Source organism: Ooceraea biroi, chromosome 2 (genome assembly GCF_003672135.1).
Source record: "Ooceraea biroi isolate clonal line C1 chromosome 2, Obir_v5.4, whole genome shotgun sequence".
Lineage (NCBI taxonomy): Eukaryota > Metazoa > Arthropoda > Insecta > Hymenoptera > Formicidae > Ooceraea > Ooceraea biroi.
Window position 1 is genome coordinate 15,071,732 of NC_039507.1, and position 16,805 is coordinate 15,088,536.

The 16,805-nt window shown below is 38.9% G+C and overlaps 1 protein-coding gene across 1 annotated transcript in view; it reads left to right on the plus strand.

Moving 5' to 3' along the window:
• The first annotated feature begins 346 nt into the window (after positions 1-346).
• Positions 347-16,805, plus strand: part of LOC105280050 (LON peptidase N-terminal domain and RING finger protein 3) — a 37,584-nt gene continuing 21,125 nt past the window's right edge. The window contains exon 1 of the mRNA XM_011340225.3: positions 347-4,455. Coding sequence (XP_011338527.2) covers positions 3,894-4,455 — 562 coding nt within the window. The 5' untranslated portion in view covers positions 347-3,893. The remainder of the gene's footprint in view (positions 4,456-16,805) is intronic.

Consider the following 16,805-nt stretch of genomic DNA (forward strand, 5'->3'; position numbering starts at 1 on the left):
CATCCTCCGCGGCGATCACCGTGTTTATCAAAATCATACGGAGCTACAATACCAAACGCACATATTTATCGTTAAATTCTTGTTTGCGTTCCGTTTTGCGCACATCGGTGCGTTCAGTCGGTTATCGATTTCAATTTTCCTTGTAGTAGCATGCATCGTTCTAAACTGGTTGATTGCAATAGATTGGTAATGAGGAGTAACAACGTCGAGTGCTAAAAATTCCAGAAGGTATATCAATTCTTACGTATATTCATTTTAACACAGCAACATTCTATTCTTTTAGTCTCACTCTGTCGTGAATCACAAAAATCTATACGAGCACAAAATAGAATATTAAAATGTCTTGAAATGAAAATTCGTTCTTGTGCTAAAATCACTGAAATTTATTTCATCTTGTGTCACTCTAGAGTTACCATTTTTCATAAATAAACATTGAGCATTGCGATTAAAAACATCCTGCTTACATCCTGCATTACAAACGACTGCTTCATTTTCATACCGTAATCGGAAGCGCTTACTAAATGCAGTTTTACATAAACCGCTTCGTAGAATCTCGCGTCGTGATAGCGCTGATATTCCCCATCGCGTCACGTACACCAAGAAATAATATGTATAATACATCTTTTTCGTGCATCATCAATGAATCCCTGGCGTTTGCATCTCATGCGATTAGGGAGCAAATTTATTCGCGGAACGTTGCAATTCAGAATGCATCGATTTGAAAAAACGAAGCTAAGTACTAACCAAGATTTACCGAGATGACGACACGTATCGACAAGTTAAAGCAAAATGACAAGATTAATGATTCACTGTTAATTTGTCGCTGCTCTCGTGTTCTATAAATCGTGAAATTTGCGAGACTCGTTTCGCTCGCACCTAACCATTTTACCGTTGAATAACAAAGTGCGTCAGCACGTCTGCGATGCTTCAACTTGCACACTATGTCGCACATCATGCTACAAACACGTAATCTAAATACCTCGAACGATCACGTAAGAATACGCGACATCGATACGCGCGTTTGCCATTCCGGCTTATCGACAGTCTTCCACCTTACATCCTGGCTCAATAACGCAATTATGCGTATGATTTCGAACACTTGAATGGCAAATAGGCGCAATGAATGATGTAACTGCAACTATCACGTGGACCAGAAGAGATCTCGGAAATTCCTCGATGATTATTACGTTGCTGTTCGTATTCAAATACCGATTACATCTAACACGTGTTTTTGTCAAAAATAAAGAACATTATTGTCAAAATATATTTTCAAAGTAAAAATCTATCAATTGGCATATTTTATACAGACTTATCTTGTCGAGCTATGTGTATTGCAATGCACATCCGTAAATTGTTACAAGTACATGGAATTATTGCACTAATCGATCAATCAGGCCTATCAATTGCTAAATATACAGATTTACATATTTATAAATCTAAAGATACGTACATAAAACGGGTTCTCTCCCACTTCTTATATTACGCACAAGTATAGATCTCATTCGCAGCAAATGAATAGATGAAAATATTGATATTATAATACTTTGAAAACAATGATATTAATCATTGAATAGCACAATCCAGCAAACTACCTTTCACATCGATTCGATAATTCGAAAAGGACATCTCGTAGGTAGAGAACAAGGGCAAAGGGTTAATCACCCCGGGAGCTCGCTATATATTGATCTCTCATTCTTCACCGCCCTTTCCCTTGCCTCTCACGGCACACGGTTCAGTCCTCTCCCTTCATTTCGAAGCGTACTACCGTGGCGTCTGCGTACTCCTTGCGTGTCCACGCACGCGTTTACCCGCACGCGTCGGGCGAGCGGGATACCTCGGGATTGCGCGGAGTCACTGCTCATGCTCGGTGAGAACCCTGGAGTCTCCCTCGTGATATTTCCCTCGTTGGCATTTCCCAGTGAAAAGCGATTTACTCGATCGAAAATGCTCGGTCGCTTTACATTTCGTGTGCCGATTCGCAATCGCGCCAGGAAATATCATACTACGTAACGTCTATCGCACTAGACGTTTGTGGTACGGCCAACATCCCGGGAAGATCCATTCCCGTGGAGGTAACCGGTCGATCGAGCCAAGGTTACAACAACAAGTGTCTCGAATAAAGTGCGTTGTGTGGGATTCGACGGCGATGGGAATCATCTCGAATCGGGATCCGATTTGACAGCATTCCATGATGATTTGTCGATGACAGCAAGTGTGTGTGTGTGTGTGTGTGTGTGTGTGTGTGTGTGTGTGTGTGTGAGTGAGCGAGTGTGAATAAAAGAATCAAAGCGATCTAAATGCATTGCTGGCTGGATTAACCGATAACGGAACCGTTGACTGTCGATATTGGATTCCAAGGTAGCATCGATGCTTATGTAATTGCACGTGATAAGAGAGTGGTAAACTTCGGAGGTTCCGACTCGAAAAAGACGTTTTAATGAGAGGATTATATGCTCTTATCATTCAGTAAATGCATCAGAGACACTATAGAGCGTGACATTGTCTTATGAATTTATATATGACATAGACGTAGATCGATAATCGCCTGTTGCGGCGCGTAATGCCTACGAAGACGATTAATGAAGCAGAGGGAAAACAATCGGAAATGGTTCCAGATAATTAGAGACATTAATACCTAATATAAGGATCTAATATTATAGTGTCTGAATTTGACTTGAAAATTGAGACAGAAACAACTGAATAAAAAGACTCGTTATGCCTTACGATAGGTAGATAAGACCAAAATAATCCACGACGTGACGATCATATTAGAAATTGTAACAATAACCAGGCGCAAAAAGTACTCGTCGTAAGACAGCAAGAAACCCAAAAGTAAAGAATGATTGTTACAAACGCAGTCAATAAATTGCTACGATGGGCGAAGCAATAAGGATCACAGCAATAAGACCAGACCAGACAATCGACAGGGCAGTAAAAGTCTCTTATCAGCCGCAGCACCAGATGAGTGAGAAAGGTCAAGGAAGAACATCGCGGGAAAAACTAGAAGGAAAAGAAGGTAAAATCACCAAACGGCTCCCCCGTTCCCGAAGAGTGGCACACATTGCACCGTTACGCGTTACAACTCGTTCGATCGCAACGACTACCAACGGAGATCAAGGGGCACGGACGACGGACAAAGAGATGATCTCGTCGGGTGGCAGCGCGACAGCAACACCTACGCACGCTGCCGCGGCACGAGTAAAGCGGCAACGCTCCTCTGGAGCTACGTGCAGCCGTAACCCGTAATTCCCTCCACGCCAGTTTCCCATCCCCGGCGTACTACGCCCGAAGCCGCGTGGCGCTGGCTTCGTGCCTCGGAGGCGGCGGCGGCTGCACTCCTCCACCGTCACGACCACCACCGCGCCGGCGAACATCGGGCCACCACCGTACCATCCCCTGCTGACGGCGGACCGATGACAGCCGAGGCGTCAGTCGTCAGTGCGCCAGCGTGCTGCGTGGAGTGGATCGCGCACGCGTTACGTGCGGGGCAGCGAACGCGTGGACGACCAGCTGTCAAACTCCTTGCGCGTCGTTCCGGCGTGCTTTCTGAGCTGAACGCTCGAGCTGCTGAAAACCGGTGGTCGGTTCTCGTCCTTCGTGAGTTGTTGCCCAGTTGTGGCTCATGATTGAGTGATTTCTGACGGGAGCGAGAGGGGAGGGGTCCTCCTCACGGACACCGCGCGATTATAATTCACCGCATGCACGGTCGGGTTTATCGTAAGATGCGCGTCACCCTCGCCGCCTCAAAACCGGCGTCGAACCGTCCGGATGTCCGATGCACGCACGTGAGTGACTCGTGAAAGGCGAAGCGCAACGGAGGAGAGCATACGCCGTTTTTGCTCTTTCTCTTTTCTTTTTTTTTCTTCTTATTTTCCGTTCCCGTTAAAAGCGCGATGACGGAGCTCGCCAAGGAGGCGTTCACCTCGCGCAACTACCACCTGGCGGTCGAGCTGTACGAGCGGTGTCTGAAGCAACAAGGTTCCGGCTACGAGGTGCTGCTCGGCTACGGTGACTCCCTGGCCAAGTGCGGTCGCATCAGGGAGTCCATCGGGATATACTCCAGGTGTCTGGCCGCGACGTCGGTGCCGGTCGAGAGACTGAAGCATCTGGCGACCGCGCTTCTGGAGGACATGGTCGATGCCGCGGCGATCTCCAGACGGAGGATCGACGCGTCCTTCGCGTGTTCACTGTGCGAAGGCACTCTCTGCCAGCCGGTGACCGTCGGTTGTGGTCACACATACTGCAGGAACTGCGCGGACTCGGCGAAGAACTGTCGCGCGTGCGGGACAAAGATTGCCACTGTGAGTGAGACGAATGTGCTCGTGCAGAGACTCGTGGAGAGATGGTGGCCGCGAGAGATGGAGGCGAGCCGGGCCAGGCACGAGGGTGATATCCTCGTGAGGAAGGGCCACCTGGAACAAGCACTCGATAGGTACAACCTGGCGGTCCATCTTGGTGAGTGTCCCTGTTATCTGTCCTTGTGGCGATGCACGTCTGTATGCGCGTCATGATGAACACTGACTGCTTCATCGTGCTTCGAGCCATCCTGATTTGACGTGTCGACTCACGCTTTATCGGTAACGCGACGTGCGATTAGAGTTCTCATTAGTGCGCGGAATAGGGGAGACTAGATCTCGCTGACTATGTGCATACGGATACATGGTTTATGGATTGGTGACGTTTTTCTGTAAATCAATCTTCCTTCAGTTTTGATTTTCCCCCCGATAACGATAATCTCGCGCATTAAATTTGTGATATTTTTAAGTTTATTTCAAAAAAGAGTCGTTGTTAATAACAAGTGCCGTATTTCGAGCATTTACGTGATAAAAATACTCGGAGAACTTGAGGAAAATATTTCAGCAATTATTAAATCTATTAGACGCTTTTTTTGCATTTCTTCTTGACTTGTCCTCTACATTGTTTTATATTACTTAGAAGATAGATATAAAAGCACAAAAAATAAAGAAGTAGGTAAGATTGGAATAGAAAGTATTAAAAACAATTAAATAGAATAGAAAGCTAAAAGGGGTAATTAAGATTTATTATAATTTATTGATAGAAAGTGAGTAAATATTAATATAGTATCTAAAAAGGCGTAATATCTAGATATTGCGTAACGATTGTGAATCATTAAGCAGGTCCAATTATCAAATTCCATTGTTTTCCATTTGGACCGCTAGTTATCACGTTGACACATTGTATCAGTGTCGAAATTTCATTAATCATTTATCATTAAATGTTTTATGCTTCATTTCGACTGAGTGCATTAATTGAATCAGATTGCTCTCAAATGTAACAACATATGGTTGCATAAAGATTATTACGAAACACCTAATCTGAATAACGTTTCAGGCGAGCCGGTAAATTAGAAGTACACTGGTTTATCATTCGCCTTTCATAATCTACCTTGATTTAATTGAAATCAAGAACTTTTGACACCAAATTACGTCTTTCCAAACAGGTATCGCGTATACATTATGTCGAAATTAAAACAGGTGGATTAGTTGCCTCAAATGCGTGACATGTTTGCGAATCTAGTTGAGGTATCGGAAATAGATAGCTTAGATAGAGATAGCAATTGCATCAAACATATAATTCAGAATATATAACAATCCTCGAACTAGTCAATTTTTAAACAAGTAGTTACCTCTTGAAAATAAAAAAAGCATTTTTTCATCGTATATTGAATCCAGAAATGTACAATAGATATTGAAGAAACATGTGGCAAATAAAAATAGAAATTTTTATTGCAAACGGTACTTGAGACAGAGGGGGAACGAGGGAAGGAAAGAGACACAAATTGTTTGAGATATATTTATGACATTTATGACTTATGCGTTAAAAATAATTACAAGTTATGCATACACTTAATTCAAGCGAAGATACTATGAAATGTGAAGTAATTGTAAGTAAGGAAATTATGAAGGAACGTTTAATAACATTGGCACATGTATCAATAATGATAATAAATAATTATTCATTGAAAATGCATGTAATATTAATGATGAATCATTCATTTTTACACTTTTTTGTTTATTATAATTACCTAATCACCCACAAAATTATCGACCAATTAAAGCTATTTTCGCGGAAATGATCTCATTGTCAGAAAACAATATCAATTCCGACGAAATTCTCTCATCTGCTTCTGTGCTGCCAACCATGAAAAAACACGTGATAATGTGATGTCTTCTCTCTCTTCTCAGTTTTTTTTCAAGATTAATCAAGAACATTGTAAAGAAGATCATGGTATCTCGAGAGCATGTTTGCCTTTTCCTTTTCTTCGATAATGAGACTAACTAATTTACTCTCACGCACGTACACGGCTCACTCTCTTCAATAGTTTAGTTTTTATCACTCCAAACCGAATGAACTGCGATTATTGACCTCAGTGCAGTCAGTCCGCAAATACCTTCTCTCTATCCATCTCCTCGGATTCTTGAATCTGAAATCTGAAATCAATATTCTTTAACAAAGATTTTACGACTAATTATCTGTTACAATGTCTTCTTCTTTAATATTTAAATGAATGACTTTTATATAAAGCGAGTTAGAAATATTAGTTTTAATTATATATGTTTTAATGTATAATATATATGTATGTACATATGTAATGTATACGCGTATATATATAAAATTATTTTTGTAACACAGAATGCAAAACTTTTATTGAAACTAGCAATGTTTCTCCATGCCAAGCAAGTTCATCATTCTGAGAATCTGAAATATACTGATATTTCGAATAGAGTGAATAGAGTGTTGTGATTTCTGAGTATCGTTTATGTTTGAACGATGTTTCTCATGAGATTGTATTTATATGAACAGCAACATGGGAATGATTTACTTTTTGAGAACTGTCACTACACACGATCAGTAGAAATTAGCATCGCCGATGATGTTTAATCTTTAGTTACTTTGGTCGAACGAAGATACCGAATAAGTAACTATCTTCATACACATGAAAATACAAAGAATTAAGAACAAAGAAACTTTTCTTGTCACAAGTGAAAATAATAATATTTTCATGAAATACTAAACGAGAATCCGACATGAGATGTATCATTCTTAATATTTGCATCAATCATTAATTTCCGGCTACGAATTACACGGGAACTCCACTTAAGCATGTGTACTGCAGGGTATGATTAGAGCAGTTAAAGGCTAAGAACGTCATCGAGTCATCGAGATGTGTACTAGTGCTTGCAATCGAGATAGGTCGACGCACGATGTATTATTCTTTTTGGAAAAAATACCAAATTGTAATGTTAAATGTTGAAATGTTTGCTCCTTCCACTCTATTCGAGTGCACCAAACGTGTGTAAGGTGCATGGAAAGGGAGACATCCGCGTTTGACTGCGTCGACCACGACGACGACGACGCCGTTAAGTTCACGGCCAGTCCGAGGCGGTTCTTACATAACGCCTCTTGGAGAGATCGGTCTGAATCGGCGATGTCCTCTATCCGGAGACACGCTACGTCTACCACAAGATATATAATATATCGCATAAATGTTTACTCGAATGCTCGAATTAATCGTCACACGCCTTTGAACGCCTTTCGACTTGCAAAGTCGCGGATTTTGGATTGCTAAATTCCTCTTTCGACCTCGAAACACTAATCGCTATGCTAGGTTCATATTTGCTGATTGTAGATAGCTTTAAATGTACGCTTAATTGAACATGACGGTTTTTTTAACAATTTGTTTTTCCAGTGAGTATTATTCTTAATACATACAATCAGAAAAATGTGTTTATATATACGCGCACGCCGTCGATCTTTTCTTTTTAATATTCTCATTTTATCTCATTGAAATATATTATTTTAACTTTGGATATTCTCTAAGCCGACATTAATTTTTGTTACAAGTTATGGCGGGACGTCCACCGTCTTCGATCTCAATCTCGTCACTTGTACCGATTTTCGAAATGGATCGTGGAAATTATCAGCGATTCTCCGAGACCGTGCAAGAAGATTACCAAGAACAATAACGTGTATACGCGATAACAAGTAAGCGCTTCATGACTAATCGGCCTTGCTGAGATCGTCCTTGTTATCTTCGCTCGTAACGGATAAGACTTTGTATAAAACCTTTCGCAAAGCAAAATTCCTAAGGGATGGTTGTGCGCATCATGGTAGCTGATTAGATTCCTGATCGTTTAAGACTACATACTTATTCCTTGTTTCAAGCAACTGTTTATAGCAACATCTTGTAACAAAATCGGAAATTGCTTCTAATTTCGGCAGAAATTTTCTCTTCGATATGCGATTAAGATGGAAAATCTAAATATATAATACGTAAATAAATAATACGTAAATATAAATACATATTATACTTATGTGAAATATATTTCATGTTTCAACATAAGATTGTTAAGTTGGAACAAAGACAGAAGTTTATCAGTCGATAAACGCGTGAGTACGATCGAATGACATAATTGTCTACGCATATGCTGACGGGCAAGTTAATTACGTGCAGCGCATTGAGAATCGGAGTTCTGAATCGGAATACATTAAACAGCATTAAATTGTCGGTTAAAAACGGGAGAATTACGTAAAGTGACGTTATCGAGCAGCTTTACGTGGAAATAAAAGTTTAAAGATCGAAGGAGGATCTCGCGCTATCGAGATGGACCATCTGCGAGTACGGTAGCCGGTAGTCAGCCCTCGGTCGCACCTGCATCCTTCACCTGGCCTTCAGGTTGATTACGGTAATTTTAATAACGCTCTTTCGGTGAGGCCGCAACACTATATTTTACAACGAAACCATTCGGCACAATAGCGAAAGAAAATGTATCTCCTTTCGTTGGAAATTATGTAATAAATGAAGAAATTGTTACTAAACAAGTTCTTTATTTCAGACATAACATGTCGAAAGTCAAAATTCTTTTCAAGATATTAAAATTATAATTGGTAATTATTAGCAGAAATATAGTTTCAGATTTTATTAGATAAATGTAAAATAAAATGCTTAATAATAAAAGTTCAAGATGTATGAACGAAGAACAGGGATGCGAATCTGGTTCAAGTAAAAGAGATATATTCTCAGTTTTCTTCTCCAAGGTAATTTCCATTGTAGTCGTTGATGAAAACATCTTTGTCAACGGACGAGAATGCCAGAGTCTCAATTCAGAGTCTGACTAATTCTCCATTCTAGTCGGTGTAAACTGACGGTCGGTTCTAAACAAAATGAAATTCATATAACGCATTATCTTTTACATTATTAAATAACATTAAATAGGATTAAATAGGATATTAGATAGGATTAAACAACACTTAAAAAATTATCAAAATGAACTGAAAATGCATATCAATTTGTAAATAACGGACACAAATCACACAAGCAAAACTCAGAAATAACACAATGTTGCTTGAAGCAACATTAAAAACATTCAAACATCTCTTCCGCTATGATTTTGACAAACTTTTCACAGGAAAATATTATCCACTGATCAATTAAGAAATTAACTTTTACATTAATAATATGATTTTCTGTTTTTTGCTATAAATCTTGTTCCTCCTATTATTTTCTTGAGATGTTCCTTTGTCCTGCTTTTAACCCTTCGGAACTCGCAATCATCACCGATTCGCTGATTTACAGAATGCCACCCACGAGAGCATTTAACTGAGGCCGAGTCTCGTCTCCCCGCGTATTCGCGAATCGCGAAGTTTCGCTTCTCTAAAGGCGGCTATAATTAAATGCGACGCGCCACTGCGCTTATATAGTACAAATTTAGCGTGTGTCGTGTAGCGTCGCGACGCGTCGCGTCGCGTCGGTGCAACGCGCTCGACGAAATAAAAGCGATTATAGGCTGCGAGAAGGGGCGCTTTTACGCTCCTTAACTGTGTACGAGAGCTCCATATATCGGACATGCTTATATAATGACCGACGCTGCTTTTCTCGTTCGCCTCGTTTCGCTTTTCCCCGTCGCTTATCACCGCCGATAGTGGCGCGAAATTGCGCCGGTGAATGCAATGGACATAGACTGAGAATGCCACATCCGCTATTATTACCATTTATATAATAAAAATACAATAGAGAAATTAAATCGTTTAATTGTTGAATTTATTAATTTTCATTATCATTGTAAACCTTGCATGGGGCTTTGTAAAAATCTCATTTTCTTCATTGGTTCTCTTTTAATTATCAATAAAAATTTTTGGGAATAGACTGAAATAAATCTAATATATAACTTCATTATATTCGATAAAGAATATTTGTGTGAAAATACGTTAGACACGCAAGGAAGTCTTCACAGGGTTCATATTTTTAGGTCTTAATCTAGGTCTTAATTTCTATATAAAGCAGTTAAAGATTTTATGTAACTATAACGTTTTATATAAAACTATATGAAATGCTATAGCTAACTATATGAAAACTGTCTCACTTTTCAATAATATATTTAATGTCTAACTATTTATTGCTCATCGCAAGGTTCGATGTGATGCAATATCGAAAGTCTTTCGATACGAAGCGCTTATGAAACGCGATATTACCACGTGCGATGATTGGCGATAAGGCAAAATGCGCAAGAAGCTATTTTAAATGAAACAATCGCATTCGCAGTTTCAATCATACTTTCTCAAATAGAAATAATAGAAACGCCATACCTTAGAATTGAAGATGATATTCTGCAGTAAAAGTTGATAATAAATCTACAGATGTTACATGATTCCAAACTATATGTATATATATATATGTACACACACACATTTTTTTCTTAATATTATTCATTGATGCGTACTCTTATTAAAAAATATATAATTATATTGATTAACTATAGCGAACCCTATTAAAATCCTAATAATCATGCGTGCAATCAATAAAGGTAATAAACATTTTAATAACTTCAGGTGATGTAAAAAATCCATCATCAACATAATCACATTGATTTTTTTCTCTTGTGATAAATTATTAATAATATATATTTAAGACAATTTTTTAATTGTTTCGAAATGCTTGAAACTTTGAATTTAAAGAAAATTGACATCGTTGTAATCTAATTTGCTGTAAAAGCTTTAACTGCTATTGTTAGTGGACTCACAAATAGTTCGGATCGATATCAATGTACGAATATTTTAGTGCCAAGAAATAACTATCAGGAAAAAAAGGACGAAAAGATTAAATAGATATTATTAGACAATATATGTATACTACCTAGTGATCTTTATTGTATATCTTACCGATTTACGCAATGCAATTATGAGCCAGTTATAGATAACAAGTATATTAGATAAAAATTGCAATTCTTCTCTTCTCCGTGGAATAGCGCACATTTCATTACTGATTAAGCTTTTATAACATTCGAATTCAAAAATCCACATGGCATACAATGCGTACTAATCGAAAGCAATTGCGAAGGCAAGTCACCTTAAACTTGCATTTTTCAACAGCAAAGATTAAATTCTTGGATAAATTCTTATAAATTATAATTTAATCCAAAAAGAAATCGGCATTCTTTATATATTCCTTTATATAAATCTAAATTCGTAAGAGCCTCTTCTATTCCACATAGTATACAATGTCGCCATAATTGACGTCTTCGAAGCTTTTCACTGTTACAAGAGAATCTTATATAGATGATGTCCAAAGATGTCAAGGAACTCTCCCTCCAACGTTCCTCTGAAAACTGTTCCCTGATGGAAACTCTCGAACGAAAACGCTCTGTACAGAGATACAAATCAAATAAAATTCATCAGGAAATCCGCTCGAGTTGGAACGATGTGTTCCCTCCGGGGGAGTGAGATGGGCTACGAGTTCCTCAGAGAAAACACATCGGACTGTGGGCGCGTGTCCCTACTCGACCCCGGCACGTGCATGGATCTCTGCCAAATCGGAGATGTCACCGTCAATTCGAAACGCACTTGCAAGGAGAAGAAACGCGCGAGGACGCGGCTTCCGTATTGTTACGATTCGCAAAAAGAGCAGCGAGAGCGATTTTCGGGTCAGGGCCGTGCCGATCTCTGGTTTCGTGAGAAGAGACCTCGAGAAGAAATTTATTTCCGTACGAGACCGCGTTCTTTCGCGTCTCATTTTGCATTTCCTTACATAGAATTATTATGGGGAACGGGGAATGCTCATCCTCTCACTCCTGATTGGAATCTCTCTTGGTCACTTTGTCGAGAACCAAGTTGAATATATTGTCCTTAAATTATTTTTAAATATTGAGAGAAGTATTTTATAAATCCTGCATTTGTCCTGTGTTTGTTTTTATTTATACATATATGCATATGTATGTATAAAAAGATTTATTTGATTTTTTTAATTTATCGTAAATCTTGCCTTATATGTATGTAACTACGTAGTTGTATAAAACACCAAGGGTGGGCGTATCGCCGATATGTACAGTCAGACAAGCTAATCTTATCAGAGAGTAATACCTTGAAAATACATTTGCACAATGCTCTCTAAGTTGAGTATCTTTTGTAGTAGATAAATGGTTATCCTGGGATATAACAGTTAAATCTTATGTATTACGAAAATCTGTACTGTAAACAGCAAGTACAAAAATAGACAAAGGAGATATTTCAGTCTTATGTGAAATGCTGACGACAGAAATTAAAAGCAAGTGTGCCGCATAAACATGCCATGTAGTAAAAGATTAATGCAGTGCAGAAGCTCGCGTCGTTGCAAGTGCGTAAGCAAGCGAGATATTGATATTCGAAATGTCGATCGTCGCGACGAGACGAGAGAAAGCTATTTTTAAATTTGAGAAGTACCATCGCGGGTGACTAATTACAGAAAAGAAATCGGCGGCTTTTACGACGATTGCACGGATTCCGTCGACGAAAGTGGGTCGCGACCTCGATTCCTCTCCGATCCCGTTCATCCATCAATCGAAATTCGACTCTTTTTATTCGGTGCCATTGTACTTTACGTCAAGCCGGAATCATAAATCACGTGTGAAATGTTTACTGCTAAACAACGTTAATCGACAATGAATTGTTGTTGAAAATCAGCGGAAAGCGCAAAGTAAAGAACGGACTACGAAAAACAAGATATAAGTGTGTGTTTCACTAAACATTTAAGTGAGAAAATTTCATTTGCAACATTTTATTTGATTTCTCTCTTCAAATATTAGTTCTCTGTACTAGAAAATGACCAAATGTAGGTTACTAGGTTTCTCTTGCGTATAACTGATCTATGTAACTTCACATTGAAATCGTTGTATTACTGAGACAAATTGCATTTGCTAATTTTCTATTTATCATTCAAGTCTCCTTTATTTTTTATCCTTTATTTATCCTTTAATTATCGTCAAGTAAAGGCCATGAGATCTCTATCTCTAAAAGCTTGAAATGCTATCTCATTTAATGATCTTTTGCAATCGAAATGGGAAAATAAATAGAACTCAATAACGCTATAACTTTATTAATAACTGCCACAACTTTTTCAAGTCATAAGTTAGCGCAAATGTCTGTTCCAATTTATAAAATTACCCGTCTCCTTAATCGTTGTTAATCAATTCGTCTCCTTGATGGAGTTATAATTTGAAAGTACCGCTAATGAATTTCTTGTACAACTATTATAAATATTTAATGAGTTTGATTAAAATCTGTTAATCAAATGTCTCCAATAGTTACGTTTTTTTATAGCCTTTATTAATATGTCATTAAAGAAAGATAAAATCTAAAAACCATATTTATCCTCATTTAACTCCGTCTTGAAATAACCAGCATGTATCAGCGTTTATTTTTTATCGGCGAATCCTAATAAATATTACTCGTCTTGGCAGACTGGTAACGCAATGAGCGTAATGTTAATGAGCTTCTTTATTGCATTCTTTAACCTCTCGTCTCGTTTGCAATCTCTCCCACGACATTTGGTCTTCATGTATTTGCCGAGACACTTTTTATGCGCAATTATCGATCTTTTTTCGAGTACGCGTACAGCGGATTCGCGTCGACTCTCCCACGGCTTTTGCCCGCGAATCGCATGAGTTACGCGATCGATATATAATAACGGCGTCACGCCCGAGCGAGCTCGCGGCTCTTGCAAATCCGCGAGAGCGTTTCGGTTGTGCAATTACCGCGGAGCGAAATTAATCCGTCGCAGGCACAGTCAATTTGTGTCAAGGCGACGACGGAGCGACCGTCCACACGCGCCACTTTCCTCGCGTTCGAGGGTGGCGCGGACTCGCGCGAAAACGCGAGAACAGTAAGTGTGCTAGTTGTAGCCGAATCGCGTCGCGTATCGTCAGATTCTCATACTGCAATGATAATCTATGTGAATGAAGATCTGCATCGATCTGGAGACCTAAGAATTCCAGTGCCTTAGCATGTTGTTGGAAAATTGTCGCATGTGAGAGGCAAACATATCGAAAATGAGTAAAATTAATTAATTTATATATATTGCTTTTCTAGATTGCTTTTTCTAGATTTTTGTAGATATGTTAGTTTTATCATTAAGTTTCAGAATCCCAATAAAAATTTATATGAATTTCTTAATTATTTCAATTTTAGAAGTTATACACACATGACTTTTCAAGTTTGGGGTAACATTTTGGAACATAAATGCCTAACAAATTTTGTGTGTGTGTGTGTGTGTGTGTGTGTGTGTGTGTGTGTGTGTGTGTGTGTGTGTGTGTGTATACATATTTATGTAATGGGAGAATCTCATTCGAAACGGATCCGATTCAGACACGTAAATAGATATCGTAGTTCCGGTCCTTGCGGACAGCTGAAAGTTCCATGAACGGAATAACCATCGACAACCATACAGGCGATCTCACGAGGTTGCTTCTATCAATGCAGGGTGCTTAAATTGATTTAGCTGCTTGAACTCTTACGTATTTTCTAATTGAGCCTGATTACAGGCCGCTTCGCGGGAGGCGTAATACTGGCTTACGCGATGTATTAACTGAAAGCATCTTTTGCACTGTGGGCCGTATTAGACGAATACGAATTACAGTTAAACTGTAATCATGATAAAACATACACACAAGTTTCAGTTACGTGAATTACATAACGATAAGAAATTGATTAAATACGAATAGAATATAACGAAGATTTGATATAATATTTAATGTAATGTAACATCTTCCGTCATTGAACATTTTCACTTAAAATTTAAGATATCACTAATGCTCCAGCGTTTTGCAGTCGCATTACGATAACGGATGTCTTTAATCGATAATGCTGCTTCAGCCTCGTGATACAAGATCTCGATTTAGAGTTTTATTGCTATGACAATATGTACCGTGTATAACTGCACGAATCATCCCGAAACTCATTTCCATCGATTGATTATCTAAATTATTTGACACGTCGTCAGAGAATTCGCAGAGAATCTAGACCAAATATATATATATGCTAAACAGCTTGTTTTCTCGGCTAAGACGTAATAAAAAAATTATGATTAGCTTCAAATTATGCATGTATGTAACTCGTGGATATGAACGACCTATTTCAGATTTATCGATATCTAGATGCAGAGAGATTATTTGCAACGTATTCAAAGCATCGCAGTTTCATTTTTCATCGAGACTCGACATCCCTCATTTTGGGAACAATCCTCTCAGTTATTCGAAAAACCATGAATCGATCATATTATTATTGCTGGCAGCAATGCGAAATCCATTCTAGATGCGAGTATCATAATCATCTAGATCACGATCCAAGAACAATATGAATACATTAGAGCGTGAATGATCCAACGACTAAATCCGACTCTCGCGATGAATGGTCTGCCGACTGTGAGTCACCCGAGGCAATCCGGCGATTGATGACGTCTGGTACGGAACGACAGAAATTCGGACGATTCCGACGCTAAATAGGAAATCCACGTCGCGAGTGAGCGAACGACTATGCCGATCGATCCGGATCTCAAGCCGGATTCCACGACGCGTATTGCGCCCACACTCCGCGTTGCGACGACCAAATTACGTAAGGCGCTCGCGAGATTCGCTCTTACGCACTCGCCGGGTTGCACGCGCGCGCGTCGATTAGTGATTCATCGTTTAGTCCTTAATCGAGGGTGAGAGAGGACGCGCTCTCAAAAACGTTTAAGAAACGCTGAAAAAATCACTTTCCTTCATTCTGATTGAATCAGACATGTGAATTACATTGACAGTTTGATAAAATGTGATAGATCAAATATATTATGTTTCATTCCAAAAGAAAAAAGAAAGAGGAGCTAGAACGTGTTGCTGAAGATCATGAGCATGGTATCCGTGAGAATTGTTTAAATCGTAGAGTAGTTGCAGGCGTAATGTGCCGAAACCTAGGAAACGCTAATCAAACATACATAAACGCAATGCAGAATGACGTTGTGAAAGAAAAGATCGGGCATGCTCGCAGCATTTCTCGACATTGATAAAGCGTCCGAATCCGCAAAACGCAAATGGAAATTGAGTCGCAGCAATAGACAGCTTATCTTTTCCTCTGGCGACTCGCATCTTTTTCTGCATACGTGCATTCTTCTATATTTAATGTATCTATATTTAATGTGTCGTAACAGATTGTCATGGGAACCGGAATTATTCAAAGTAGTCTCTTTTCTTTTTTCTTTTATTTTTCAGAGACAATAGTTACAACATACTAGTATAATATACTTTAAAACAGAGATTAATTTTTTCTACGTTAGTATTTATTATTATATAACAATGAGAGAAATGTAGCGTTACGTAAAATTTGTAAATCTGAGGAAACTCGATCCAAGTTGTACCCAGCAACTCAATCCATGTTACCGAATCTAACAATAAGTTAGTCCAGTTTATTGTTAGGCGATTTAAAATACGAAATCAGACATGTTGAGTATAAAGCACTGACAAGGACAATTGTAACACAATAAAAATATCGGTCTTATA